General features: G+C 46.2%; 1 protein-coding gene across 4 annotated transcripts in view; it reads right to left on the bottom strand.

The window, feature by feature from the left end:
• The window catches only part of SEPTIN7 (septin 7), a 358,518-nt gene that overhangs the window by 135,146 nt on the left and 195,758 nt on the right, over nt 1-27,614 (bottom strand). For 2 of the 4 annotated variants that reach the window (XM_083188498.1, XM_083188497.1), the window contains exon 1: nt 647-667. The exons of the other annotated variants lie outside the window; for them this stretch is intronic. In XM_083188498.1, coding sequence (XP_083044624.1) covers nt 647-652 — 6 coding nt within the window. In that variant the 5' untranslated portion in view covers nt 653-667. Of the gene's footprint in view, nt 1-646; nt 668-27,614 lie in introns of those variants that run through there. 4 annotated transcript variants of the gene reach the window in all.

The following is a 27,614-nucleotide window of genomic DNA, read 5'->3' on the forward strand; positions in this document are numbered from 1 at the left end:
AAGGCTCACTGTGTAAACACATAGTGTAGAAGGAGAAGCTGAGCCGGGGGACAGTCACCATCCATGTGAAAAACAGGGAGCCGGGGTCAGCCAGATCCAGGCGCACCGCCAGCGCATCATGAATCACAGCAGGCAGCTATGGATGCAGACCTCTGGATTGCGGCTGTCCCCCTTGCCCTCCCCATCGCCAGGCCTGCCCGGAACAGCTGATTACCAATCTCGTTAAGAGGTGGTGAGCAGTCCGGGGGGTGTTTGGCAGCGTGTCAGTGCTACCAGCAGTGTCCCATCCCGCGCTGACCTCCCCTAATGAGAGCAGCTGTCAGCACAGCTCGGACAACCGCAGCCCACCCCCTCCATCGATCAGCCTATCACCCTGCAAAATCAACCTAGCGGGAATGGTGCCGGGGGTCAGGCACCACTGCTGCTGATCTGCACATGACCAGATTCTGCTTCCTTCCTGCAAAAACAATTTGGTCACCAGGAAGCAGAATCTGGTCGCCATGGCCTGGCCCCCGGTATTTGTCGAGCCCTGACATACATACACCTCTATATAAAATATATATTATTATATTATTATTATTATTATTATTAATAAATAATACCAATTATAATCAATTTACAAAGTATTTACAAAGTACTATAACACCTGCATACTGTGATCATGATACTTATGAAGATAAAGTAGAATTTTCGATAAAAAAAAACATTTAAAAATACAATATTTATCAATACAGACTACTTACAGCTACTTTGTATATAATACATGTCCGGCATCAAACGTTTCCAGGGATTAGTGGATATCCAGAAGGTGCAGGTAACCGATACAGGTTGTAAGAAATAGGACCATGTAGGAGGAGAAGGAGGGGGGGAGAGAAAGAAAAAAAAGTTAGTTATGCGTCTACTGTTACCACATAATCAGGTCACATATTTGGGATACACAATATATTCTAGCACAGCTGGATGCATAAGCACAGCTCTATTTACAATGGCACATCATAAGGCAATACTTTGAATAACCCCTTGAGTGGTGGGTTTTGCTAGGGCAGGACAAACCTACTGTTGCTCCCCCTCATCTCTGCTCTGTCGATCTTATGCCGGACCTCCTGTGCCCCGTCGCTGCCCCAGTCGCAGATCATAATAGGTGGCAGGCTCAGGGATGTTACAGCGCTTGCCCACACCCACAGGTGATATTCAAATGTTTTTGCCGGCGTATGCACTATCATTTCAGATTGCTATAACAGGGGGTGGCAAGCTGAAATAAACTAAAAGTTTATTTCTTCTTTCTTATGAAGACACTTATAGCTTAGTTTTTCTCCTGTGCACTGCCCTGCGATGACTGATTTATGCCGGCTTTTTGGGGTTCCGCGACCCAGATTCAAACTTAGTATTAGGGACCCAGAGATACGAGGTCACCATGAAGCTGGTTGGTGGGCAAATATTTCTTGGCCAATTAATATACCAAGAACCTCTAATATTGATTAATAATGTAGAGTGTGCATCTGCACCATGTGTTTTTTCTTTGCACAAACTAAAGGTCACCTGCTTGAGCGTTGGTCTAGGTTTGGGTTACAGGTCTCAAATCTAGTACAAAGCAAATTTGCTTTCCAGGATTAGTCAGTCTCTTTTACAAGGTGCGGAGACCAGGAACCAATGATCTGAGCCAAAATCTCTGGACATCTATAGTCAATGCAGCCGTTTTCAGACAGCTTTTCCTTAGATACAGATTCTACCTTTTACAAATCTGTTTCCGTGGCAAAAAAGTCAAAAACCGTTGTGGTTTCCCCAAACATGATCATATTTTCTGATTGCCTTACTTTTTATACAGACAATAAATCTCCACTATATTCAAAACAATATCATAAAACGTAGTTGTCACCTATGTGAGTAGCCAAGTCCACAAAAGGAAACTTCTCTTAATATTTTCCCTCCACTTCTGTATTTTTGTTTTCTGAATAACTATGATAAAGAGCTGTAACTTAACCTGTCAGCCTAAGTTGAAAACTCAAAAGACACACAGCTACATTTTTTAAGGCCCATACATACTTGACGATTTTCAGCTGAAAATCGCCTGGTGTGTATGCCCGCCAGATTGCCGACTAGCGATGATGCGCGCTCCCGCATCATCGCTAACGAGGTGGGCAATCTGCTGGTTTTATCAGCACACCTAGCGATAATGGCTGGTTTTTCAGCCATCATCGCCAAGTGTGTACAGCAGCCGGGCTGAAAGATGAAAGTCTTGCACATGGGTGGGATTTCCTTGGGCAGGGCGGCATTTACCTGATCGCTTGGCTCCTAATATACACAGCCCAGCGATCAGTTCGGAATCAGGCCCCAAAAACAGAAATGCATTGAATAAAATGGCCCCTGCTCCCACCCTTGGAATTCTAACCCCGCCCATTATGTAAATATCCTTTTATATGAAAGATTTTCAGCAAAGTCTTTCACCTCCTGAAAATCTTTTGCTCTTTGGGGAAAAAAGCTCAGTGTGTACGCACTACTTTGGTGACAGATATATCTTTCATAGATTTTGGTAAAGTCTTTGGAAACCAAAATCTTCTAGTGTGTATGGGCCTTAAGTCAGGTCTGGAAGATTTTTATCCTTTACGGTACGCCCCTTTTTCATATTTTCGAGTACAGTCTACCATAACAGCTATATCAACATTACAAAAAAATAAATATACATACAAATATATGCCGCTTTTTCTAGCCTTTTAATAACTTCACCTTCATGTGCTGAACTTATAAGCTGTGCTACTACTAAGTGCTACTAATAAGATGGGGCAACCTTCAGGGGTCTGGGAAATGCTGCCCTGAGTGGTTTACATCACCCTAATTAGAAGAGCTGCTTTAATAACAACAATCCTAGAGAAAACCAGAAATAAACTGGCCAAAAAATGTATGGCCAGCTGTGCCCAAATAGTACTGTCACAACCCCCACCCCCAGAAGTAATGGACTTTACCATTACATAAGGCCTGCAAAGAACTGTCCTTGTATAGATTTTTGCTAAAGGCTATCACTAACCTTTAGAGACAAGGCTAGCGTAATGATTTTATTCTTCAATAGATGAACAGATTTTAGAAAGCCAATCCAATTGCATTTTGAAAATTCTAATTGACACTATTGAACTTTTCCTCTTCGTATCCTATTCTACAATCACCACACACCTCGTTAGTTTAATATCAGTATAGGAAGGGATTGCTAAATATGAATTTCTATGCACAAATAAATCTCTCAGATTACAAACTAGCAAACTTATTAGGGTACCAACGTTTCCTCAACTAGCTGGAGTCAAAAGCTTTTCATTATGCAACTAATTTTCTTGCAGCTGGACGTTCCCATGTGGATGCGGGTGGGACGCAGTGTGCCGGGGTGGGCAGCTGACATCACATGACGTCAGCCGCTCACCCGGTCTTCATCCCGGCACTCGCAAATATAAGTTAGTCTCCACTGACATATTTGCTAGCCAAGGAGAAATAATTTGAGGGGAAATGTTTTCATGACACATCCCCTCGTATGGTTGCGGGGGATACGGTATGGGGTTTGTTTCGGCAGGGAGGGCACTCTGGGACTCTGTAAACTGTGTGATGTTTGCAGCTTACTGAGTCAATCAGAATCCGGCCCTTTGTGTGTGTACATATCTATTTGCAATGTAAGAATTATGCTCAGTCACCAATAATACATAGTGACTTTTAAAAGATTTCTGGACATAAAACATTTAATGAGCATTTTATATGGTTATGTCCATTACAGTGCTGCTAACCCTATAACAAAAAGGCATTTCTGAAAAGGCTGAGCATTGAAAAGGACTATCCCTTTTTGAGGTATGCTCCCATTGTTAGCCTACCACTGACTAGAATACCATACACTGGAGGTGAAGTAATACAGAGTCATACGAAACCAGCATTGTATGAAGTAACTTCTAGCACCTAAAGTACATAGAACAGATATAAAGACACTGAAAGCTATTTTACTTTCATGCAGTATCCTCTGAGAAAGCCTGTAAGCCCTATTCTACAGTAATCCTTCCTGTCACGTGTCACACCAATTGACAGTAGAAATATATCAAGCACTAACTGGAGTTGATGACTTGGACGAGCAGTTAACTTATACAATATACCGATAGGCAAACCCCTGAACTGAATATAAACAAAAAAGCGCAGAAATAACATTACTACTACACAGGGAAACAATTTTTTTTTTTTAAAGTGAAGCCTTAAAAAAAAAGGTCCCCCTTAACATGGCATTTGTTCCCTTTTATTACCCTTTTAGACGACCGCAAATGCTGGGTCGCATTTGGGATTAGGACAAGAGTCCATCCCAGGAGTGACACGACATTTGCTGTCTGGAAGCTCTGTGTCCGATAGGGCTTATTGCTGGGTCGGAGACAACAGACAGGGGCTGGGCTAGGCTGAGCAGCGGCACATCATTGGGGGGCAGGGGAGCGGACAACGCTGCCTCCTCCATGCGGTGAACAGGTCCTGGGTCACTCGACCCGGGTTACCCGTTCACACAGCACCTCGACCTGGGTCAGAGCAGTGTTCAACCCTGGGTCATGACCAGGCTTGAACTCCCAAGGTTGTGCGAACCAAGGGGGCACTTTCACACAGCACCTCAAACCAGGCAAAAACCCAGATGCAGAGTGCAGTCTTAAAAGGGTATTACATCAGCGTCCACCCCCCCCCCCCCCGGTACAATGGTGGGCCAAGGCATGAAGCAAACATCTTCAAGCGCCGGGACATACACAAGCCAGTACCCCGCAACATCGACACTGTGGGCAAGCCCAGCACATGGGAAAGCTACTCATCTGCCCCAAGCCTCTGTCCATGAAATTAATGGATGTCGCACACAGGCATACATTCATCTCCTCCCCGGCTCCGATGCTGTCTGTCTGAGCTGTATGAGCCCCCTGTCCACCCTCCGGACTGACCGCAGGACACCGATAGGGAGGCATGGGCTCCCCCCATTGGTGTAAACCAGGGGTGGGGAAACTTTTTTGTGCCAAGGGCCATTTGCATGGGGATAAAGTCATTCGGGGGCCATATGTAAAAATGTCACTAATTGTCCTGCTGCAGCCGTCCCACACACCGGCGGCTGCAGCTGAATGGGACTCTCAGTCTCCGGCTGCTGCAGATTAAGAGGAATCTCGCAAGAACTCCTCTGTTCCCTGAAGCAGGGGCTGTGACCCCTGAGAGTCATTTGCAGCCTCCTCCTCATCACTCTCATCCTCACCTTCCTCTGCATCAGAGTCAGGTGCAATGGCAGCTAGTGCCCATGTATAGGACTGCCCTGGCATAGAGGAGAAGAATATCCACCCTAGCAGTAAACACAAACAAATCATGATGTACTTGCGTAGTTTGCAAAATGTTTGCTGCCAGCTGTGAGGATACATTTTCCAGCATAGCCTTCATGCTGCTGGCCCAAGCAGGCTCCTGGGTTTTACCCTGTGAGGCCCCTCTAAGCTGTGGAGAAGCACTACTGAGCTGTGGTGACATATTGCTCACAAGTTACTTGTGACGTTGAATTTGGAGTAAATTTGTTATGGCATCTCATACAGGTTAATTTTCACACCATTACGGAGAATGTAACCACCCCACCAAACACTCTTAGTACAGCAACCAAGTCAGTGTCAGAATGGATAGAAACGTATGTGTAAGGTTCTATCACAGGTATAGTGTGCACAATGCTTAAATAGCAGTGGGAAAGGACTCAGAGGTAAATGAGGGGACCAGCACACCCGCTTAACCTGAGCTCCTTAGATTGAGGATGCAACAACTCAGTGCCACACAATCCTAAAGGAAAATGTAAGCAAATAGGTAGAGGGCACTCGTAAGATTTTTTTAATCTGCACGGCGGCAGATGTTGGTAATCAAAATAGAAGACACAAGTAGTTGCGAATCAACATTTCGGGCACATAGCTTTATCTTGATAAAGGGCTACGTGCCCGAAACGTTGACCAACAACTACTACCCAGTATCCCATATGGATGATAGTGAAAAAGTAGATACAGTAGATACAGACTATAATAAACGGCTTTCACAATTTCTCCCGATGTTTTATAAATGTTTTTAAACCAGGCTATCCCATTTAGATTGCATGATAAAAAGCACAAGTTTTCCTGGTTTAGTGAAATCTGTATGTTTTCACTGGTAGACAGGGCTGCTTTTGAGGATTTAGCTTTGTGTGCCTGAGACCTGGGTTAAAAGGGGATACAGATATAAGAAGCATAGAAGTAATCCAAGGGAAGAAAAAATAAAGTATTAAATACGATACTTTTATAGGATGTAATGTTCATCAGATCTGGTGAATACCCTCAAATAAGCCAACTGTTCTGTCCCCATCTGTTACTACAAATGGCTTGTTTCAAACATGCAAGCTATATTACGTTAGGATACGGTTGTTTGGTCGACAAGCATAAAGGATGACATTCGACACCACTAGGTCGACATGCCGACATACGGTCTAGGTTGACATGGGACAAGGTCGACAGGTGATTAGGTCGACATGGGGTTTGTCACTGTTTTTTTTTTTTACCCAGACAAGCTGTATTTCATGCCCTACCATCCACTAGGGCGTGGTGGGTGAGTAAAATAGTGTGCTCAGCTGAAACCCACCATGTCGACATTTTGAATGTCGACCTAATGATTGTGTTGACCTAATGCCCTTTCGACCTTGTCCCATGTCAACCTAGTGGTGTCGACCAAATGATCCATACCCATTACATTACAGCTTTAAGGTGCCCATACACACACCGATCCCGGCGTGCGTTCTGGGCTAAAATAGCATAGCATTGCATCGCATGCCTTGTGCATGCGATGCGATGAAAAGCAAGTACAAAAAGTATGTGCAGCACATACTTTTTGTACTGTGCGATGAGGTGCGGCAGGAGCGCGCACCTCAAAGCGCAGATCGCACCGCCGGGATCGGTGCGTGTATGGGCACTATTCGGTCTGGAGATACTGGCATATATTCAATGCCGTGGGCGAGCGGTGACTGCGAGCAGGACTTTTTGCTCGCAGTCACCGCTCACCCTGTCAGTATTCAACTGACCCCCCTCATACGCCAATTCCCCCTCGCTCTGTTTTTTGAGCGAGGGAGAATTGGCGTATGTGCCTCCAAAAGCTGTGAGAATCAAGGCTAATTACAGAGAGTTTGCTGCAATAGCCTCGGCTCTCGCAGTTTAGGGGAATCCTCGCAGTTCTGTGACTGCGAGGATTCCCCCGGAACGTTGCATAGTGCGAGTGGCCGGCGCGGGGGTTAAACTGGTTTTCTGCGATCCTCGCAGTTTAACCCCCTCGCCGGCCGCTCGCACCGGCATTGAATACATGCCTAAGCCCCTCCAATAAGAGGGAAGCCTCTACTGCACATGGGAAGCTTCGGGATACAAGGACTTTTAATCAAGTGACAGGAAATAAATAGGGAACCAAAATAATTCCATAAGTAGCAGCTGAAAGTAGTAAATGTCTTTTCTTGCAGCAAGGAACATCCACCACAGCCATATTGGGTTTCATGCTATTCTTTTGAACTGTGATGCAGTGAATATGGTCAATTCTGTACACAGGTTCATATCTAGCAAAATACTTACACACCATTCCCAGTGAAAAGACACACAGTAACTAAGGGAACTGGGAAGCAGAGGGACTGGAGTACCCACAGTGAGCTTGCTGACAAGTTTACATCAGATGCGACCATGTCAGGAAAAGCCCAGCATGGTGTGGTCGCAGCTGATGCGATCATGCCAGGCAAGTGGTTTACATTAAATTGTTAGTTTTATTTTTATCTATAGCTGAGTGTACTTTGTAGGTTTTAAAAAGTTTAGTCTATCTACATATATTCAGGTGTAATAGGAATTATAAGCAGTACAAACATTGGGTTTATTGAAAGATGTAAAAATAAACGGTTAATGTTAGAAAGCATGAAAAAATTGTTGATCAAGTATTCGAATACATGAGCAATGTTTTACAGTATTATTATAATAAGCAGGGCCCCTGTGGCACATGTCCTACATATTGTCACCTCTTGGGTGGATATTGGGAGGGGAGGTGGCTGCTGAGAGTTGTAGTTCTCCCCACCACTGCCTCCATATACACACTGGAGAGGAGAGTGGGTTCACACACACACACACACACACACACACACACACACACACACACACACACTGCTGCAGAAACCTGGAGGCTTGAGGAAGAAGACGCTGCTTCAAAAGCTGTGTAATTAAGGAATAATTAAGTTAATTGAATACTTCCAACTGCTTAACATTAGTGGATGTGCAACGGGGGTGAGAGAGCAATTGAATAGGAGAAACCCCACGCACAACTGACTATGCCCCTTGTTGCCTTAGCCGCCAAAAAACTTACTTAAATAAGACATGAAGGTACTAATATCAATTAAATAGAGGACAGGATTGTTTCCAATGATATTTAAAAATTCATGGCAAAAGCAAGACTGGATGAAGAGAAGACTCCAAGCCTAATAATACTGTGATCTAAGAAAATAGTTTGTGATTAACTAGTGTACGTAAAACTAACTTCTCTTTGGATAAAAGGGTGGTTATAGGGAGGTACTTGGGTAGTTAATTGGGTGAAATTAGATAAGGATGTCATGAAGCTAGCACAAAAAAAAAAAAAAAGAGACAAGTTACAAAATATAAGCAACAAATAAAGACTAGTGGTAATAATGATATTAGTATGCAGATTTAAGCCCCATACACATAAGGCGAGTGAGCTTCTATGCTTAGCCATGTAGTTATGCACAGATCGCTCAGCACAGCCAGCTGATGAGAACAATGGCGATGCACGGTCCCAGATGTCGCCATCAACCCAAATAGATTTTGTGTATATGCAAGCAGTATAAATCTAGTCCGGTCGATGGCGACATCTGGGACCGCACATCGCCGTAGTCAGATTGCTTAGAAATAGCCCTCATATTGCCCCATTACAGTTCCATCTATACTATTAACACACACACAATACTGTGTTTACAGTGAAGTGATATGTTTGGATACAAATAAAACGGTAGTTGTTTAGAAATTACATTAATCAAATGTCAGCAATGTGACCATTAGGAATGCCATAATGCAGCTTCCACACCGGGATCAGCACCAGGTTTAGCTGCACAAAGCAGTTACAGCGGACTACAATAGCACCTGCAATGCAAAAGTTTGGAAACCCAAAAAGAGCACTACACAAATTTCTATTCACATCCTCAGGAGGCTGTGAGAAAATGTCAGCACCATCAATGATCACAACAAAAAGGTAAAACAATGCTGCTGTGCACCCAACTCAAGTTTACTACTTAAGTTCAAATAATGCATAAGCGGGTCAAGGACCAGCCAATTCCATTGAGGGCCTTAATCAGAGGTAGACACTGCAGCACCAACAGCTGCATCTATTGGTGGTCATCTGTCTGCAACTTTATTTATAAATAATCAATTCTTTAAAAAATGTGCAAGTATGGAAGCATACTGTCAGCGTTCATGCATCCATTGATGTCATTCTTGGTCGAAACATCAAAACTTGCCCCTGTCCTATAGCAAGATTTTCTCCATCCATGTATGGCCTTATATATGAGCGGTCAAGCTTCTGTAAATGCAGCCATGTCCATCAACACACCCTTGACACTTTCACAACATGATTAGTGTTCATTCTAGCGACACCCCAGGCAGGGAAGAGGAACTGCATGGGTTTTCAAAGATAGTGGGTGCTAGAATGAAAACTAATGATTATAAAGACAGATAATATCCATGCATGTCATCTCCCAGGAATGCCCACTACATTTGCAATGCACTTTGCCTTCGATGCACTTGAAGTTATAAAGGACTTATGTACAGACACCATCAAGATGCAAGCAAGGTGTAACTTATATTCTTGCACAGTAGCATAAGGAAACTTCCTGCACTACATCGGATATCAGCAGTGAATTCACTTCTGAATCAGGTAGTGATACCCCATTCATTTCAGTGCAGTTTAGCATGTTACTGCACAAGGGAGCACATGGGGTACACACTGTAGGATTTAACACAATCAGTTTCAACAGTGTAATGCTATATATTAGTCAGCACCACTGTACAGAGAATATCAGTCATCTATAAAACTCCCTGTCCCATTGGCGCTTACATATTTCAGAATTTAGACTGTAAAACATACAGACTAGGGTTAATTTTGCCAGAACGCAATAAACCTACCAGTATGTTCCTGTAATACATGGGAAAAATCCCCCATTCATGACAGTATGCATTAGCAATTGACATGAATGAAGCAGACAGAAAAAGTTTATTTAACAAATAGGTTTTAATTTCAATTTCCATTTCAGAATTCTGAATGCGCTCAATACTGTAAAGCCTAGCAGGGGTGTGAAAGCAAAGCCTCAGCAAAAGGCTTAAGTCAGAGAGACAGCCCAGTGGGGCCGCTGGGAGTTTCCCTATTTCCCTATACAGGTAGAACCAGACCAGACTGTCTTACTTGAGCTGGTTCCTACTCTAGCAGGGGAAATCAAATGCTCTGTGTCCCTCTCATTCTTGGGAACCTACACGTAGCCATTTGAAGGCCATGTTTTTGTATGTAATAAATTCTGCAGATTTCTGTAGAGCACATTACCCAACTTCTATAGAATCCAATTAATCTTCACATCTGACATTAAAACTATCTACATTTGAATGTCTTCCAATCACTATCTACATAAATAAGATCTTTCTAACATAAGTACACGTTAATAGACACAATAGTGTTCATTCAAGAACCCTGCATCTTCCAAAATCCATGCACTTCCTCTTCCCTGCCTGGGGAGTCACTATCTGATGTGGTGCTTCTAGCACAGTTCTAGTCTGCATATCAGCTCTGAAATACAGACCACTGTATGCTAGAAGCATTACAGAAGACAGCGGCACCCAAAGCAGGGAAGAGAAACTGGATATGTTTTGAAGGCTGCAGGGTGATAGAATGAACACAAACAAACAATAAGTTTTTGCGCCGTTACTAGTACATAGAAAAAATATAATTCTTTGAGTTTAACCATTGAACAAAGCTAAACCCATGTGCATGAAAAGCGTAATAATGTGCACCTGAAACAGCTGACTTGCTCCGTAACACCCCTACATTAACGTGGCAGTTAAAATAATTGAATTCCGCTAAAGTGTATATTTTCATTTTGGGTTTATTCCCCAGTCTATTAATAATGGCAGTAAGCTGACCAGCAACCACATTAACAATATTACTGAGAATATAAAAAAAAAAATCTACCTGCTGCATCCTAATTGTAAATCACCAAGGATTATGCTGGCTATAAAAATAGGATTTTGGGTACCTACCGGTAAATCCTTTTCTCGTAGTCCATATGGGATACTGGGCTTCACTACTATGGGGATTGAGACCTCCGCAGGAGAGACAGGCACATAAAAGAACTTTCCGTGTGGGTGCACTGGCTCCTCCCCTCAATCTCCCTCCACTAGTCAGTTAATGCAAAACTGTGCCGAAGGAGAGCATGTGAGGAGTATGTGAAAATGTATTGTGGTGAGATTCATCCAGCACACCCAAACGAACAAAAAACATATAAAAGAGGTGAATCCTAACAACTTAAGAGGACACCTGTAACTAGAACAAATCTATAGTCATATTTATCCTATAGAAAACAAGGCAATAAGCCTAACAATGAAGTAGGATCTGACAGCAGAAAAAGCCACACTGAGGCGGGCTCCCAGTATCCCATATGGACTACGAGAAAAGGATTTACCGGTAGGTACCCAAAATCCTATTTTCTCTACCGTCCAATGGGATACTGGGCTTCACTACTATGGGGAGGTCCCAAAGCTACCAGAACGGGTGGGAACGTGCGGATCCTGCTGTAGAACCGCATTCCCGAACTGGGAATCCTCCCTGGCCAGGGTGTCAAACTTGTAGAACTTCACAAATGTGTGTTGCCCTGACCAAGTTGCGGCCCTGCAGAGCTGCATTGCCGACACCCCTCGAGCAGCCGCCCAAGAGGTACCTACAGACCTGGTTGAATGAGCCTTTACTGAAAAAGGAAGCGACAAACCAGCTGATGCATAAGCCTGCTGGATAGTACATCTTATCCACCTGGCAATGGTACGCGTTGAAGCAGGTAAACCCTTCTTCTGCGCATCATAAAGCACAAACAGGCTGTCCGTCTTACGGATCCTAGCTGTGCGCTTGACATACCCCTTAAGGGTGAGGACCACATCCAAGGTATCTGGTATATCTGGGTGTGTCGCACTAGAAGGAACCACAATAGGTTGGTTTAGGTGGAACCCTGACACCACCTTTGGAAGGAAATGTGGTCTAGTCCTGAGTTCCGCCCTATCGTTGTGGAACACAAGGTAAGGGCTCCGACAAGATAAGGCCCCGAGCTCGGACACCCTCCTGGCCGAAGCTAGAGCCAGCAGAACAACAGTCTTCCAAGTGAGGTGTCGTAGCTCAGACTCCTCCAGTGGAACAAACCGGGCTGATTTTAAGAAAGTAAGAACTACCTCCAAATCCCATGGTGCAGTGGGAGGCACAAAGGGGGGCTGAATCCTCAGCACCCCCTGTAAGAAGGTTTGCACCTCCGGCAAGGCCGCAATCTTTTTCTGGAAAAACACAGATAGTGCGGAGATTTGGACCTTTAAGGAACCCAATCTGAGTCCCTTATCCAAGCCAGCCTGAAGGAAACATAGCAGACTGTTTAATCGAAAACTGGCCGGAGGCAAGTCATTCTTCTCACACCAGGCAATATATCTGCGCCATATTACATGATAATGAGACGCCGTCACCGGCTTCCTGGCTTTTATCATTGTAGTGACGACAGAGGGATGGAGACCCTTGTGGACTAAGATCTGCCGCTCAACCTCCAGGCCGTTAAACGTAGACGCTGTAAGTCCTGGAAGACGAACGGGCCCTGGAGGAGCAGGTCTTCTCTTAGGGGCAGACGCCACGGGTCTTTCACTAGCATGGCCTGAATGTCCCCCTACCAGGCCCTTCTTGGCCAGTCTGGTGCCACCAGTATGGCCTCCGTCCCCTGATGCCGGAGCCGCTTTAGCACCCGAGCCAACAATGGGAGAGGTGGGAAGAGGTACACCAATTTGAAATCCCAGGTCCAGGTGAGAGCGTCCACCGCTATCGCCCCTGGGTCTCTGGTCCGTGCACAGTACATTGCTACCTTGTGGTTCAATAGTGAAGCCATCAGGTCGATCTGAGGGAGCCCCCACAGATCCACTATGGCATCGAACACTTGAGTGTGAAGGCCCCACTCTCCCGGGTGAAGATCGTGACGACTCAGGAAGTCCGCCTCCCAATTGTCGACCCCCGGGATAAAAATGGCAGACAGGGCCTGGACATTCTGTTCCGCCCAGGACAGGATTTTTGACGCTTCTCTCATGCAAGGCATGCTCTTGGTACCACCCTGCCGATTTATATAGGCCACAGTGGTGGCATTGTCCGACTGGACCTGGATCGCCTTGCCCTGTAACAATGGAGCTGCCTGTAACAGGGCATAGTAGACCGCCCTCAGCTCCAGCTTGTTTATATGAAGGCCCGACTCCAGTGGAGACCATCGACCCTGTAGGCGGACTCCCTGTGTCACAGCTCCCCAGCCCCTCAGGCTGGCGTCCGTGGTTACCAGAATCCAGTCCTGGATCTGGAACCGTCTGCCTGCCAACAAATTGGATGAATCTAGCCACCACTGTAGCGAGATCCTGGTTCTTGTTGCAAGGCCAATCCTTCTGCGCATCTGCAGGGGGGAGCCGGACCATTTTGTCAGAATATCCAATTGAAAAGTCCTGGAATGGAAGCGGCCAAATTGTATTGCTTCGAATGAAGCCACCATCTTGCCTAGAAGCCGGAGGCAAAGATGGATCTGTACCAGAGGTGACTGTAGGACCTCCCTGACCAGCTGTTGTATTGCAGTGACCTTTTCCATCGGCAGAAAGACTTTTTGTTCCGATGTATCCAGGATCATGCCCAAGAAAACCATCCTCTGGGTCGGAACCAGCGATGATTTGGGCATGTTCAGGATCCACCCGTGGTCTCTTAGAACCTGTATGGACAGATTGAGAGCACTGCTTAAAGCCTCCGCCGACCCTGCTTTTATTAGCAGGTCGTCCAGGTATGGCACTACATTCACCCTTCGGAGCCTGAGTAGTGACATCATTTCCGCCATTACCTTTGTGAAAACCCGCGGGGCTGTCGACAGGCCGAAAGGTAACGCCCGGAATTGGTAATGGTCGTTTCCCAAGGCAAACCTTAGATAGATTTGGTGTGGGGGCCAGATAGGAATGTGTAGATAGGCGTCTTTGACGTCTATAGAGGCCAGGAACTCCCCTCTTTCTAGGCTGGCGATCACAGAGCGCAAGGACTCCATCCTGAACTTGAACACGCGCAGGAAGGGGTTCAGTGACTTTAGATTCAGGATGGGTCTTACTGAGCCGTCTGGCTTCGGTACCAGGAATAAGTTGGAATAATATCCCTGGCCCTGCTCCGTGTCTGGCACCGGTACAATTACCTGAGACTGAAGCAGCCTGGTAATGGCCCCCTGAAGGAGCACCTGATCTTCCTGGGATGCTGGAAGTGCCGACCTGAAGTATCGTCTGGGAGGGGGTTTGTCGAATTCCAGCCTGTAACCTAGAGAAATGAGACCCCTGGCCCAGGAATCCAGACCCGAGGCGTCCCACACATGGCTGAAATGCAACAATCGCGCTCCCACCGCGAGAGAGTCTCGTGGCGGGAAAACCCCGTCATGCTGCAGGCTTAGAGGAAGTCGCGGCATTTGGACGGTCCTGGGTGTTGGAGGTGTTAGGCTTCCTAAACTTGCCTCTCGTGCCCCTGCTGGCATTGGAGGCGCCCCTAGCCTTGGGGCGAAACCTGTTCCCACGAAAGGACTGCTAGGAAGCACCTGTGAAGGTACGCTTTGCAACCGTGGGGGCTGATGGAAGGAAGGTAGATTTTCCTGCCGTTGCCTTGGAAATCCAACCGTCTAATTCACTGCCAAACAGCCATTCTCCTGTAAAGGGAATACCCTCCACACTCTTCTTTGAGTCTACATCTGCAGACCACTGACGCAGCCACAGGGCCCGTCTGGCTGAAACCGCCATGGCTGAATTGCGCGCGTTTATTGCGCCCAATTCCTTTTGTGCCTCGCACAGGATTTTTGCGGTATCCTGAATGTGACGCAGGCTGTCCCCTATCTGGGCCACAGTCATGTCACCCAATAACCCTTCCTGAATCTGGGTTGACCAGGTATGAATAGCCTTGGCCATCCAGCAGCTGGCTAAAACTGGACGCTGGGATGCCCCACTAGCCGTATATATGGACTTGAGGGTAGCTTCCAGCCTTCTGTCCGCCCCGTCCTTAAGGGTGGATACCCCTGGGACTGGTAACAACACCTTTTTAGAAAGGCGGGAGACAGAGGAGTCCACTACCGGTGGCTCCTCCCACTTCTTTCTGCCCAAAGGTTCAAAAGGATAAGCATTTGTGAACCGCTTTGAAAGGGTAAACCTCTTATCAGGGTTTTGCCATGCAGCCCTGAACACAGTCTCTAACTCCGCCTGCTCAGGGAAGTATACTGGCTGTTTCCTCTGAGTCATGAAGAAAGGATCTCCTTCTGCGGATGCCTCCACTGGGAGATCTAAAACCTCCCTAATGGCCCTGATAAGTGGCTCTGGACCATGCACTGCCGCCTCAGGAGCTGGTTCCTGCAGACCCTGCTCCTCACCCTCCTCCAATATGTCCTCATCGTCATCATCTGTGTCAGGATCCATTGCAGTAGCCTGCCTCTTGAGGCTGTGCGGGAGGAGGAGGTACATTAAGGGTATGAAGAATATCCACCCTGGCAGCTAACATGGACAATTCCCTCTGAACCCTCTGTGTTTGCTGAGTGTTAGTGGAAAGCTGTGAAGCCACAGAATCCAACAAGGTCTTTATGTTGGAGGCCCAAGCAGGCTCCTGCTCGTCTGCCTGCGACGGCCCCACAAGCTGTGGGGGCACCCCACTGATCTGGGTGTCAGCACTGCTGGGCTGAGGTGATATACAAGCCTCACAAGTAACCTGTGACTGTGACTTGGGCACAAACTTGGTGCTACACACCATGCAAGTGAACTTTTTCACCATGATGAGACAGTACTAACAATGTCTGCTGTACAATCTGCAGTACAACACAACCCCCACGCAGTCACACACGTGCACACACCGCACCACTGGATATGAAAAACAGACTATGTGCTTGTTTTATGCTGTGTTCTGTAACTAATCAGTGGGGAAAAAACAGAGCAATTGGGGAGCCAAGTACACCCTTAACCTGAACTCACAGATCTGGGTGAGCTGGTAACGCTTACACAGTGATATGAACAACACAGTGTCTAATAAGCCAGATAGCGCAGCAGTGCTAAATCGCTATGAAAAAACCTGCTGTCTCTGCCGTGCTGCAAGTACCCGGATCCACCACGCCAGTGAGGAGCCCTCTGTAATGGAGTCTGGCAGCGTGTGAAGAAGCAGGAAGTGACAGCGCGCGCCCAGCAGAGCTTGGTCCCGCTCTGAGTGAAGCCCCGCCCCCTGTACACGGAGCTGGCGCTTCTATATATTTATACTGACATTAATAAAGGTGTAAAACATATATATATATATACACATTATAACCTGAGGGGTGTCCCTGGTGGTCCAGCGGCAGCACCCCTATGCCAGTTACCAGACGCGGTGTTCACGCGGTCCCTGCTGGAGAGCCGCCATTACTAGCCGTCGTCTTGCCGCACCAGAAATGGCTGCGGGGACCCCTTGTGGGACCCCCAGCCTGTACTCACCACTGAAGTCTTCAGACCTGTCAGGGGTGTGCGGCGGCTAGGAGACTTGCTCGCCACAGCGCAATGCTGTGCGGTGACAAGTCCCACGCAGGACCGAATTGTCCTGTAGCAGGGTCAGCTCTGCACCTGAAGAGGTCGGGGACTGACCCTTCCCCTGACACCCACGAAGCAGGACAGCTGTGTGGTCACCACAGCGCCCCAAAATAACAAACTTTAAAAATAAATGTAGAAAAACTCTGGAGCATCCAGAAGCACTGCCTCTCCTGAGGCACATTTTTCAAAACTGACTAGTGGAGGGAGATTGAGGGGAGGAGCCAGTGCACCCACACGGAAAGTTCTTTTATGTGCCTGTCTCTCCTGCGGAGGTCTCAATCCCCATAGTAGTGAAGCCCAGTATCCCATTGGACGGTAGAGAAAATAAAACTTTTGTAAATCTGTTAATACAAATACTATGATAACTATGCCATACGTGATCATTTTATATGGCAGTCTTCTGCCCTATGACATCGCATTTACAAACTGTAAAGCTGGCCCATATACTACTGCGATGGAGGGAGGAGCAGTCGGAGTTCAGACCTGCACGCATGTGTGATGCGCACTGGACCACGCATAGGACCCGATAGCATGTCACACACATCCAATTTGGGACTATTTCCCTGCCTGATCCATTGGAAACAAGTGAAATCGCTTTAGTGTATGGGGGCCTTAACACTACTGATGCATTAGAGCAGCGGTTCTCAAACTGTGGGTCCTGACCCCAAAGTGGGTCCCGACCACCTCAGAATGGGGTCACATCTCCATGTTGCTGACCATCAGATTAATGTGTCTATGGAAGGGGGAACAGGGGATAACTCATTAAGTAAACACCCTCGGCTTCCCCCTTCCATCCCCTCATTACCAACTGCCTCCCTGTCACAATAGCAGGTACTTCAATCCACTGACCACACATGTGGCGGCCAGTCTGTGGTAACTTGCTGGGGTCCTGTAATAATTTTTATTGTCTGAAGGGGGCCCCGAGCAAAAAAGTTTGAGAACCCCTGCATTAGAGCTATTTCATCACTGCAAACATGCTTATAATAGACAATAAGTCATTCAAGCTCATTTTAGTCCTTCTGAGTTATACGTTTTAAAGATGATTTAGTGTGTATGCTCAATGTTAACGATGTGCACTCCCATGCATCATTAATGACCCCTCTCCCGTCATCTGTGCTGCATGCTCAATGTTGACTTTGTGTAGAAGAAATGCAGCAGGTGACATCACTGTCTATATTGCATATAGCGTTTAGTGTGTACACACAATATAATTTTCACGTTCTTACCTCATCTATAAATTATTACGGTGGTAGAGCACATTGTTTAGAGTTTGCTACATCAACATAGATAGTCAGTATCAGCAAGGATACCACACAATATTGTCAAAATATAGAAGGGCTGTGGAATCTCAATAATGATAGCCCAGTGGTTCCCAAACTGTGTGCCGTGGCTCCCTAAACGAGGCCCTGGACTTCACGTGTCTTGATTGAATTACTTGAGATAAAATATACCCAATATTGTGACCTGGTTACACTATAAGGGACTAATTTATTATAAGATAGCTGTGGACACCTGTGGCTTGTGGTCGGGGTGGAACGAAGGAGATCTACCCGCAGCGCTTTAATAACGCTGTGGGTTTGCAGACCTCCCTCTTCCCATTCTGCGGTGCCACAGACGTTTACCCTTCTTATTGTGGAATCTACTGCGGGTCCTCTATGAAAAGCAAGTCTATGCTGCTGAATGAATCGGATAAAATAAAATAAATTAAAACCATTTGAATAAAGAGAACAAGTATTTTGGGGAATTAGTGGGCAAAATAGGTATATGTATATTTATTTATATACAATCATTTCATTCATTTTTTTCTGCCTAATCACTGTTTATGTATTCTATTGCTCTCAGCATTCTATATATATGTATAGTCAATATATCATTATTATTGTTATTATTATTATTTTATATACATCTTATATTTTATTTATTTATCTTATTTTTTCTATTATTATTTATCCTTATAGTGTCATTTTATTTATTATTTTTTATTATTTACCTGTGTGGATATATACATTTGTATATATTATATATCTCTGATTATGATTATTAGATATATATTCTTTTCTGCTCTATCATGTTGTTGAATTATTATTGGATTAATGGATGCTCACTATGAGCATAAGGTTCAAACAGCCTCTTATAAGGCTAAAGCCACCGGACTTATATACTATGTATACAATCATTGGATATACAATAATAAATATGTACTCCTTATTGTCTGATATCAAGCAAATACTCCGACTAGTCTTTTTCATAAAATCCTAATTGCGTAGTACTACTTAATTAAAACGTGAATGAACTAAAATGAAATATATAATCTGTTTGGTTCTCCTAACGTTCTGATTATACTAATTATCAACTTGATTTAAATTGATTATACTGTTGCTTTCCTCTCTGATGCTATTATAGCATTCCATATTATAAGTGAATATTCGGACACACTGCTTTTTTAAATTCTAATTTAATTTGTTATTTTATATATTTTTTTATGTACATTATAATTATGTTTTTTACTTATCCACCTATGAAATAGGATAATTGGCTTAATTGAGCTCTTCAATACACACTTAAACGTATAAATAGGATACAGACACCAATGCTAGTATCCGTCTTGAAAAAGTCTCCATACAACGTAGGAGACGAAACGCGTTGACGTCATTGCATTTGAGACGTTAGAGGCTGTCCGCTGACCCAGGAGTAATCACGCTGTCTACAGCTCCCCAGCGTCTCCACCAGCTACAAGCGCCTTTTCAATATCACCGCAGTCTGTACTCTCGGACGCTCCATACAACGGGAGGAGAAGCCTTTACCCGCCGGCACCTATCCTAAGGTGACCCACAGAGGAGAATCACCGGCGGCTATCCATACCCCGATAAACGGAGCAACCATCAGACCGCGCTCAGCCGCTACGGACACAGGGTGAGATATACTACCAAAAAACCCCTGCGTCCTATTGCCGCTTATTCTATTGCCGCTTATACTTATTTACACTGACGTGGAGCTTAATTGCATTTGACTTCTACTGCATCCATTCAAGTTGTATAAATGACTGTTACTCATTACTAACTTCATCTTTATAAATACTCACATTACTAATCATCACCATCTCAATAACCTTATAACAGCATTTATCATCTGAATCCCAACTACTTATGTTATCCACCTACAGCGGTGCATTCTCAAGCCAATAACGTCCATTTTATCCTATTTAGGAGTGATATCTATTACCCTGTTTAATAGACCTTTAGTGTATATTTTTCTGTGCTCTTTATTATTATTTTTTCCAATTTTTTGTCTTTTATTCATGTGTTTATTGTATATTTAATGCATTTAATTATATAAAATTTATACCTTTTTAAAGCAGTGTGTCCGCTTCATCTTTGCACATTGGTCCGTATTGATTTTATTTAACTGTGGATTATATATCCCCCTAGATATATTTGTGGCTAGCAGCGCATTGCACACCACTCCCCCTCTTTTTCCTTTTTAGTGGCTCCCTGGGGTGCCTCGGGACACTTGCAGGGGTGCCTCGGGTTGGTCATCCAGGACCAATTCAAATTATTTATGGTCAATTATTTCTGGACAAAACCAGTGCTGGTGGCTGGCAATCATACAATATGTACAATCAGAACCAAGTCCTGCCCTTTACCACATAACTGAACTTAAGAAGCACATGTAAACACAATCTACTTAATATGATATATATTTTTTGGGGCCTAGGGGTGCCTTGGAAAAATTCTGATACTCTAGGGTGCCGTGATTAGAAAAAGATTGGGAACCCCTGTGATAGCCTGTTGTATTTTAGTCTGTAACTGTAGGCTATTAAGAGCAAGCACAAACAGTACAGACTCCTTTTCAGGTTCAGGGTCCTGGTCATGATTTACGCTGTTCGGAGTTCTACAACATAACTGGAAAATGGAGCCCAATAAAGAGCTGTAAACAACCAAACTCTGCTCTCTGTCTACATCACTTCACAATATGAAAGCTAAGGTCACTGGTGGCTTCATGCGCCTTCACCCTGTGCACCAGTTATCATTAATGATCCCCTTATGTCAGGATGGAGATTGAGGAGCTACGGTTTAACTAGAGATCTGATATACACAAGGGTTATGTTAGAACCTCCACAGGCAGCTGAAACCTTGTTAATGTGATTTGGTTTGTGAACATGAATTTTGAACAGGTGGCCTTTTCCATAAGTGCTATAAAACGTGGATATCGGATGCGATATCAGCCAATATAATCGATGCAATTTTTGACCTGTTCATAACCCCACTATCCACTACGCATGGAGTTGATTTTATATAGTGCGGCGAGCCCCGTGAGGGGAGGTGGATTACTGCACTAGCCACACTATATACAATCAACTCCATGCGTAGTGGATAGTGGGGTTATGAACAGGTCAAAAATTGCATCGATATATCGGACGATATCGCATCTGATATATTGGGCGCCGTGAAACTACACAAGTACCAAAAAAATGTCCCTGGCATGCAGTGATCCTTTATAGTTTTATACATGCCCGGGAGGCTTGACAGTGCATTTACTTATTGTTAACACAAGGACTGTCGCAAACTTCACAAGTATCATTGAACACATTATTATGAATTGGAAATATTGCTTTAATTTTCAGACCACTTTCAGCCATGTATAATGCATGAAATGTGCGCCAGGTAGTATGAGGCCTAAGGGTCTGATTCAGAGATGGATGCTAATGCAGATAGAGATTTGATTTTCTCCTAGACGCTATTGTAGATATCAGTGAATCCGCTCCAGATGGACATGCCTCCATTTCTGGGTAGCAAACGCAAGCTAACCGCAAATGCATACAAATCCACAACCTCTATGCAAGAATAAGGAACAGGATAAACCTATATAAAACGCAGACAGTCCACAGCAGTACCAACGCAGGTGCCTTGTTTGCGCACATGATAGCAGCTTGCCACAGATACACTCCCCAAAAACATCCATGAGACACCTGTGTTTCTCTAGCCACCCCGTTACCTTCCCCAAACTGTTTTCCTGTCAATAATTCTGAGTTATATCCTCACTGCCAGCACAGAGGAACCTTGACACATGCGCAGGGCAGCATGGACATTGCAATGGTTAGTATTACTGCCTCACATCGCTGAGGTCATGGGTTCAAATCCCAACATGGCCCTAACTGTGCAGAGTTTGTATATTCTCCCCATGCTTGCATGGGTTTCCTTCGGGTGCTCTGGTTTCCACCCACAATCCAAAAAAAAAAAAAAACCATTTTGGTAGGTTAATTGGCTCCCAACAAAAAATAACTCTAGAATGAATGTGCATGCATAACCGTGTGGTAGGGAATGTATAGGTGAAGCTCCACTGGGGCAGGGACAGATGTGAATGTTCAAATATTCTCTATAAAGCGCTGCAGAATATATGTGTGCGCTATATAAATAACTGGTAATAAACAATAATAAAGAATGGGCAATCTGACTATAACCACTTATACCCCTTTCACATCGCACTTTTAAAACAGTATATTGCCGTTTTCTCTATCATGCAGCAGGTGACACTGGAACTCACATTGGGGTTTAGAGCTGGGACAGCTGGGAGCTAGGCACTACTAATTTGATTAGGGAAGGCTACTCCTCCCCTCTAAGCCCCATCAGCCCCCAGTTAGAAAATTGTGCTCAGGGAGCTGGTCACCATTCTACCTGCTCCTGCAGGTTGTTCGTTTTTCTAGGCTTACCTAAGGTTTGCCATAGGGAAGCGGCGGGTGCCCAGCTTAGACCTGCCATAGTATCGGCCTGGGTAAACAAGGCAAATGCTAGATGGGCAGAAATGATCCTAGAGGGTTTGGATTCAGGTATGTCTCGGGATGAGATTGGTCAATTAGCAGAGCACATAAAGGAGTCTGCAGCCTTTTTGGGCAGGCCACTGGGGGGGAAGTCAGCATTCCTTCCCTCAGCAGCTCCACCTGCACGGCGTCACTATACGGGACCGTCTTTTCAGTCCTTTCGTGGTAGAGGATGTGGATTTCAGGCCTCCAGAGGCTCTCGGGCTAGAGCCCGCCCTCAATCCAACGCTCGACCACAGGAGCCTAAGCCACCTCAGAAGCCGGTGGCATGACGGTTTGCTAGCTTTTGTGGGGGATCCGGTGGTGGGAGCTCGCCTGTTGGACTTCAGAACCCAGTGGTTCTCCCTTTCGGAGGACCCTTGGGTTCGCAGGCTCATTTCGGACGGTTATCAAATCCAGTTCGACCTTCCTCCCCCCACACGTTTCTTCACCACGGCTCTTCCCGTGTCTCAGGACAAGAGGTCGGCTCTTCAGGGGGCGATAGATATCTTGCTGAAGTCTCAGGTTATCATCCCGGTTCCGTCTACACAGAGAGGCAAGGGGTACTACTCAAATCTTTTTGCAGTGCCCAAGCCAGACGGGTCAGTCAGACCCGTCCTAAATCTCAAGTCCCTGAATCTATTGGTATCATACCAACCTTTCAAGATGGAGTCGATTCACTATGTCATTGCATCCTTGGAACCAAACGAGTTCATGCTATCATTGGACATCAAGGATGCCTACCTTCATGTTCCCATTTGGCAGCCCCTGGTGTCTTTAGTGTGGTGTGTGTGTGTGTGTGTGTGTGTGTGTGTGTGTGTGTGTGTGTGTGTGTGTGTGTGTGTGTGTGTGTGTGTGTGTGTGTGTGGGTGTGTGGAGGACGCAAGAGGTTGTGTGGACCGGACTTGCGCGGGGGCACCAAGGCTTCCAAGAAGGCATTCATTTGCACTTTTTGTAACATCAAATTTGCTCAATACTCTGCAGATGGCAAACCAACGCTTTGTCAGGTCTGTTCTGCCTCCCCTACGGGGTCTTTGATAGACGAGCCCACTGCTCCTAAGTGGGCTTCCCTGCTAGCAGGGAATATGTCCAAATTATCGGCGGAATTGGCAGAGTCACGCAGGGCTGAACCAGCGTGGGCCTCAACCCTGGCTAAGTCTGTGGAGTCCTTAGCTTCTTCAATGAATAGGACCCAGAAAAAGGCTTCTGTTAGCCAGAAGCGGCCTTTACAGGCTGCGTTTCAGTCGGATGATTCTGACGAGGAGCCTCCGTTTAAAGAAATGGAGGAAGGAGAGTGGGAGGAGGTGCAGGATGATCCTGTTGAACCGGAGCCTACCCCTGGGGGCGTTGAGGCCCTTATTATTGCAGTGAAGCAGGTTCTTAATTTACCTGAGGACCCTGCTCCTCAACCGCAGGAATTGGACCTGTTTGGTCTGACAAAGAGGTCTGCTATTGTTTTTCCTTGTCCAAACCAGGATCAACTTTTAGCAGCCTGGAGGAACCCGGATAAGCGTTTTCAGATGCCTAGACGTTTTCCATCGTTATATCCCTTTGATCCAGCTGCTTTAGGCAAGTGGGAGACTCCGCCTCCAGTGGACGCGTCTGTGTCCAGGTTATCCAAGAAGACGACATTGCCGGTTCCGGGAGCTTCTTCTTTGAAGGATCCATCGGACCGCAAGCTAGAGGCCACCCTAAAGTCAGCTCTTGGGAAAGATGGTGGCTTCCTTCCCAGCGGTAATGTGGGGAAGGTTCCATTCCAGACCTTTCCAGCTGGATCTCCTAAGGAAGGGAGCGGGGTCGCATCTGTCTCTACACAGACTGGTTCGGCTTTCAGCCCGGGCTCGTCAGGCCTTACTCTGGTGGCTTCACTCAGAGCACCTCAGACAGGGGCGAAGATTTGCCATCTGGGACTGGATTCTCCTAACCTCAGACGCAAGTCTGAGGGGTTGGGGAGCAGTGGTGCTCGGTCTTCGTCTGCAGGGGAGATGGGACTTCAGAGAGAGTCAGTTATCCATCAACGTGTTGGAGCTAAGGGCAATTTACAACGCCTTGCTAGCAGCACAGGATTATTTTCAGGGAAGACCAATAAAGATTCAAGCAGACAACGCCACAGCGGTTGCCTATGTGAACCGACAGGGGGGCACGAGAAGCAGGATGGCCATGGCAGAGGTATCCAAGATTCTGCAATGGGCAGAAAGCAGGCAGGTGATTCTTACTGCCGTGTTCATTCCGGGAGTAGAGAACGTGGAGGCAGACTCTCTCAGCAGAGAGGATCTCCATCCAGGAGAGTGGACTCTACATCCTGAGGTGTTTCGGGAGCTCACGGATCGTTGGGGGACTCCCGAGGTGGATCTGATGGCATCCCGAAAAAACCATCAGCTTCCAAGATATGTGGCAAGGACAAGAGATCCTTACGCCATAGGGACCGACGCCCTAGCAATGCCGTGGACATTCAGGTTCGTGTACCTGTTTCCTCCTCTTCCACTTCTGGGTCAGGTTCTAAAGAGGTTGAAAAGAGAATCCGTCCAGGCAATTCTCATTGCCCCATGTTGGCCGCGCAGAAGTTGGTTCTCCGACATTCAGCAGCTTTTGGCGGACGAACCATTTCCTCTTCCCCAGCGGCACGACCTTCTTCAACAGGGTCCGTTCCACCATCAGAAGTTGTCGTCCCTCTATTTGACGGCGTGGCTCTTGAGACCGAAGTGTTAAGGGCGAAGGGAATTCCAAGTTCAGTCATTCCGACTATGTTGAGGGCTCGTAAGCCATCCTCGGCGGCTCACTATCATCGCATCTGGCGTGCCTATGCGGACTGGTGCAGATCTCAGGGTAGGCCTTTCAGAACTTTTAAGTTGTCCAGGATGTTGTTGTTCCTCCAGAGGGGCTTGGACGCTGGTCTGCGTTTGGGATCTCTGAAGGTGCAGATCTCGGCGCTATCCATTCTTTTTCAGAGGAAGGTAGCACTCATTCCTGAGATCCAGACTTTCCTTCAAGGAGTTGTATGGGTCCAGCCTCCGTTTGTCCCACCAACACCTCCTTGGGACTTAGCCTTGGTCCTTTCTTTCCTCCAGTCCAGGACTTTTGAGCCTTTAGAGGAGGTACCTTTAAAGTTCCTCATTTGGAAGACAGTTCTACTACTGGCTCTAGCTTCAGCCCGCCGAGTGTCTGAGCTGAGCGCTTTATCTTGTAAGGCTCCGTATCTTATATTCCATGAGGATAGAGCGGAGTTGCCTACACATCCGTCTTTTCTTCCGAAGGTAGTGTCAAAATACCACGTGAATCAGCCTATCGTGGTTCCTGCCTTTAGGAGTGATTCTTCTTCTCAGTCTACATTGGATGTTGTTCGGGCTCTGAGGATTTACGTGGCAAGGACTTCATCTATCAGAAAGTCTGATTGTCTTTTTGTTCTATATGACGCTTTCCGCAGAGGATGGCCGGCGTCGAAACAGACTTTGGCCAGGTGGATACGTCTGACCATTGCACAGGCGTATGTGCAGGCAGGGACGTCGCCGCCTTCTACGGTGAAGGCACATTCCACGAGATCGGTGAGTACATCCTGGGCCGCTCAGAGGGGAGCCACGGCTTCTCAGCTCTGTAGGGCGGCCACGTGGTCGTCAGTGAACACGTTTGTTCGCTTTTACCAGTTTGATACGTTTGCCTCTTCATCTACGACTTTTGGTCGTCTGGTGTTGCAGGATCCACAGAGCTCTCCCACCCGGGGCATGGTCTTTGGAAGTTCCCCAATGTGAGTTCCAGTGTCACCTGCTGCATGATAGAGAAAAGAGGATCCAGCTCTGGAGTTTTTCGTGCAAGTTCGGTTGCTTTTATAGTATGATTTGATGAATGTTGTTGTCTCAATGAACGATTTACTATTACCATCTCCTCTAGTAGGACAATTTCCTAACTGGGGGCTGATGGGGCTTAGAGGGGAGGAGTAGCCTTCCCTAATCAAATCAGTAGTGCCTAGCTCCCAGCTGTCCCAGCTCTAAACCCCAATGTGAGTTCCAGTGTCACCTGCTGATTCAGAGAAATGGATTTATCGGTAAGTACCCAAAATCCTCTTTTTCCATTTTAAAACATTGCAAACGGCTGCAATGTGAAAGTGCCAGAGTTGATTTACCGGTTAAAGTTAACCGGTATTTCAACACGGTTAAAAAGCAGAGTCCTACACGTTTTAAAGACATTTTTTTGTCAGTTTGAACAGCTCTATTTCAATGGCTTGAAACGTATCCCTTGGGGGTTAAACGGGTTGAATGTTTGAATGGTATTAAATGATTTTTAAAACGGTTTTCACCTGCAATGTGAAAGGTCTCAAGGCTCAGACCCGTTTTAAAGTCCCATTTAAGAATACCGTGTCATTACCCATTTCTGCAATGTGAAAGCAGTATCAGTGTTGTGGAACTTTGGCTTTGTGTCCATCTGTAAATCAGCTCCTAAAGGCCCCCATACATTAGGCCAACTTGTCCTAGGGACAAGTCGGACCCAATTTACCTGCGAGCCGCCCGGCAGCTCCCCGGGAGGCTCACATACAATTTGGCACTTGATGTGCCATTTTTTACATGGGATAAATCGCATGCGATTTATCCCATGTTAAAAAAAAAACGGGGAGCTGCAGGGCGGTGAGGAGTAGTGGGGGCGGGCAGCGGTGGTGTTGGGGGCGGCCAGCGGTGGTGGGCGGCCAGCGGTGGTGGGGGCGGGCGCGGTGAGCGCTGCTGACCTGGCCGGGCAGTGTACTTACTTACACATAGCAGCAGCGGGGACGGGCAGCGCAGTGGCGGCGATTAGATTTTTAAAATACTTGTCAAATGACGGCCGCTCTCTGATTGGCCGGAGAGCTCTCAGCCAATCAGAGAGCGGCTGGTCATTTGACAAGTATTTTAAAAATATAATAGCCGCCACTGCGCTGCCCGTCCCCGCTGCTGCTATGTGTAAGTAAGTACACTGCCCGG

Source organism: Crinia signifera, chromosome 5 (genome assembly GCF_055691185.1).
Source record: "Crinia signifera chromosome 5, ASM5569118v1, whole genome shotgun sequence".
Classification (NCBI taxonomy): Eukaryota; Metazoa; Chordata; class Amphibia; order Anura; family Myobatrachidae; genus Crinia; species Crinia signifera.